The sequence below is a fragment of the Triticum aestivum genome, chromosome 5B, assembly GCF_018294505.1.
Source record: "Triticum aestivum cultivar Chinese Spring chromosome 5B, IWGSC CS RefSeq v2.1, whole genome shotgun sequence".
Lineage (NCBI taxonomy): Eukaryota > Viridiplantae > Streptophyta > Magnoliopsida > Poales > Poaceae > Triticum > Triticum aestivum.
Genome location: NC_057807.1, coordinates 442,985,373 through 442,988,870, shown reverse-complemented (window position 1 = coordinate 442,988,870; position 3,498 = coordinate 442,985,373). Strand labels below are relative to the sequence as shown.

The following is a 3,498-nucleotide window of genomic DNA, read 5'->3' as shown; positions in this document are numbered from 1 at the left end:
CTGGTGGAAGCAAAAAAACGCGCTTTCCCTTTTCAAAAGGTGGAGTTCTGCCTCTCGCGGAAGCAAATTTGTGTCTTCCATGAGAAAGGAAAAAATCATCTAAAACTCGACCCATACAAAAAAATAAAAATAAAAATCTTGAGAAAGCACTCAGCACGCGACACGTGTCGGTGGATGAGAGTGCGCCAAGTGACGCGCTCTCAGCGCACCAGTAGTTACCTTTGCGGGAGCCCGCACGAGTACTCATGTGCTAGTTGCTCCCCAAACCTATCAATTGTATTTTTTTTTTACTTGGAGATTGTTTTTTAGACAAAAGTACAGACATACATACGGGCACAATTTTTTTTTAGGTGTTCATATGGGCTGTACTTTTTTTAGTTTTTTTTGGGGGGGCATCTGTACTTTTTTTTAGTGGATTTTGGGTGTTCATATAGGCAGCCAAACGGGTTTGCAGAATGTGGCCCGCCCAAGCGACGACATAGGTTTCACTGGGCCGAGTGCGGAAGCTCAAACCGCAACCAAACAGTCCAGTGGATTTTGTTGGGAAGACTCTCCTGCCTGCCTCCCACTCGAAAAGAAAGATAAGGAGGCCCCACCCGGCAGCGTCTGCTCTCAGCATCCGCCACGGCCATGGCCTTCGTCGCCATCCACGCCCGCCTCGCCGTCCTCCTCCCTCGCCTCAGCGCCGCCGCCTCGTCTCTCCGGTCCGCTCCTCCCCGCACCCGTCTCTCGCCTCTCAGGACTTCAACCGGACACATCTTCCGCAGCCCGCGGTGCAGGCGTCGGCCGTGTCGCGCTCGCGCCGCCTCCATCACCGCGTCGCTCGACCTCACCGAGGACAACGTCCGGCAGGCCATCGTCGACGCCAAAGCCGAGGCAAGCAAGGCATCCTTCCCTCTCACATCCACACCGAAGAACATATCTGTTTTGCACGGCCGCCCACGGCTCACGGTGACTGACAGCCTACGTCCAAATTAACTGACGAACGCCATTGTTGTTGGTCTCCCGCACCGCGTTTCAGCTGGCCCAGCTATTCGACACGTCGGTCGGCATAACAGGTGAAAAATCCAAGCCAATTCCTTTCACGAACTGCACTGCAGCACCGATCCAGTCGCCCTGCTGAAGTTTGCCATTCCTTCCTCATCGTGAATGGTGACTGATGATGGCAGGGCAAGTTGATCTGGCGGAGCTGGACGGGCCGTTCGTGAAGCTCCGCCTCAAGGGAAAGTTCTGGCACACCCGCGCCACCGTCGTCGCGCGGATTGGCAACTACCTCAAGAACCGTATACCGGTGAGCTCTTCTTCTTCCAGCTCGCTGTTGTTCCTCCTGGAGCGTGGGGGGAAGTTATATCAAAGATGGTGACGAGGTTTTTTGGGTTTGTCCAGGAAATCTTGGAGGTGGAGATCGAAGATGAGGACCAGCTTGACGACAGCCCCGCGGCTTACTGAGGTATCTGTTCCCCAAGTGTTCACTGTTCATTATCTATTTTGTTCTTGCATTATACTGAAACTATCCAACTTAGGTTCTAGATCAAACACTTGAGGTCTTTTTTAGCACTAGCAGTATCATGTTTGGTAGTTCTAGTTAGCAGTTCAGCTATAGCTATGAGACTCTGAGTATATTGGTGTAATGGACTGAATTGCTGAAGCGAAGTTGCTGAAGTTGCTATAGCTATAACACCTTTTATTTTTTGAATTTTCCCTAACACCTTCTTTGCTGCTTGAGGAGTAGCATGGTATGGAGCTTCAGGATTTGCGTCTGCATAGATGGATTGGCTTGCACCAGCTACATTGTGGTTGCAGAGACCTGACATTTCAATGTATTTCTTCAGGGTAAAGAACATGCGAGCTGTTGCTGAGGGTGCCTACTTTTTCAGTACCGGGTTTGGTAGGCGTAGGATCATCTTTTTTGTGAGCGGAAAGGATATGGCAATGATGTTGTACACTTATGCGTTAGCTAACTCCTGCCAATGATGCTTAAGTTGGTGTGCTCATCATACTGCATTTGGGATGCAACTGCATCAGTATGTCACTGTAGTCATGTGTTCATTATGTCTTGTGATGTGGACAGCCCTCGGGTAGAACTGAAAGCCCACAATCACTCACAGAATTGGTTCACATAGTCCTCCATGAACCATCTGTAATTCGATTGTAATTTCTACGCACAGACGGATCTGGTGTTATGTTATTCTGATATGCTGTTCTTGCACTTCACACGCCCTCGTATCGTACTTTTCATGTTTGAAGAGAATTTTGGTGCTGTAAGCTGATCTCTTACAGTCATGTGCATCCTTGTGATGAAATGCGGAAGTCAGTACAGGTCTGAATCTTGTTCTCCTGCATCGGGGTTGGGGGGGACTTCAAATGACCTACTTTTGACACCATTTTATGTTCGATTGTCGGATGTTTTGGCAGCCGCGAACTATGTCGTGCAGAAGGCGTTCAGCGGCTTGCATTCGCGTAGATGGATTGATTTGCACCAGCTACATTCTGATTACAGAGACCTGATATTTCAATGTACTTCTTCAGGGATTTGCACCAGCTACATTCTGATTACAGAGACCTGATATCAGGGTAAAGAACATGCGAGCCATTGCTGACGGCGCCTACTTTTTTCAGTAACGGGTCCGGTAGGATCATCATCTTGTAAGTGGGAAGGATGCATCAATGATTATTTTTGAGAAAACAAGGGTAACCCCGGCCTTTGCGTCATTGTGATGCACACAGCCAAAGGATACATCAATGATGATCATCAGTTCCATTAATTAATGGAAAGAAATTGGGAGCGAGGCTCTTAATAAAGTCGTAAAACATATGGCAATGACTCCTGCGCTGATTATACATTTATTTACGTGTTAACTAACTCGTGGCAATGATGTTTAAGTTGGTGCGACCATCATACTGCATATGGAACACCACCACTGCATCAATATGCCCCTGTAGTCATGTGTCCTGCATCCGGGGAACTTTGAATGATTTCGGAGACCCTATTTCTGTTGAACCGTCAAATATTCGGGCAGCGGCAGAAGCTTTCCGACGAACAAGACACCGTTCCAGCTCCTATCCGAGTGTAACAGGACACCATTCCAGCTGTTCCTGTCAGTGGAAAAGTAGCATCCCTGAACTGAACCTGGACGGTTGGGCTCCCGTGGGAGAAGCTGGGAGCTGTTGCTATCGGATTCAGAGAGACGAATGTTCAGAGAACAGCATGTGCACATTCCAGCGTTTTGCGAATCATGCCCTGTATCCACGCACAAGCGGAAAGACAGATCCATGCACAGAGAATAAGTAGACTAGCATACCTGAACAGACTGACAGAAAAACTGTTCCAAACAAGATCTCAGTCCAAGTAAGCTGAACATCTACGACGCCTCAAGAAGATCTGGGCGAGAGAGAAATGGATACTGAAACAGAATGGGCGTGTTTGGTTCTCGTAGCAACTTTTGACTGCATAGCGTACACTTCCTAGTTGGGCTTGGCTGAGGGAAAAACAGGCAA

At 48.5% G+C, this 3,498-nt stretch overlaps 1 protein-coding gene across 3 annotated transcripts; it reads left to right on the top strand.

Moving 5' to 3' along the window:
• Positions 1–507: 507 nt before the first annotated feature.
• On the top strand, positions 508–2,214 carry LOC123116368 (uncharacterized). 3 transcript variants are annotated; one of them, XM_044537334.1, is made up of 5 exons: positions 508–876; positions 1,022–1,058; positions 1,170–1,291; positions 1,387–1,450; positions 1,733–2,214. In XM_044537334.1, exons 1-4 carry the CDS (start codon positions 631–633, stop codon positions 1,447–1,449), a joined length of 468 nt encoding a protein of 155 aa, XP_044393269.1. In that variant the 5' UTR covers positions 508–630; the 3' UTR covers position 1,450; positions 1,733–2,214. The 3 variants fall into 3 exon arrangements, with proteins under 3 accessions (XP_044393269.1, XP_044393268.1, XP_044393267.1); XM_044537333.1 differs by having other exon boundaries at positions 1,730–2,214; XM_044537332.1 differs by having other exon boundaries at positions 513–876; positions 1,833–2,214.
• The last annotated feature ends 1,284 nt before the right edge of the window (positions 2,215–3,498 follow it).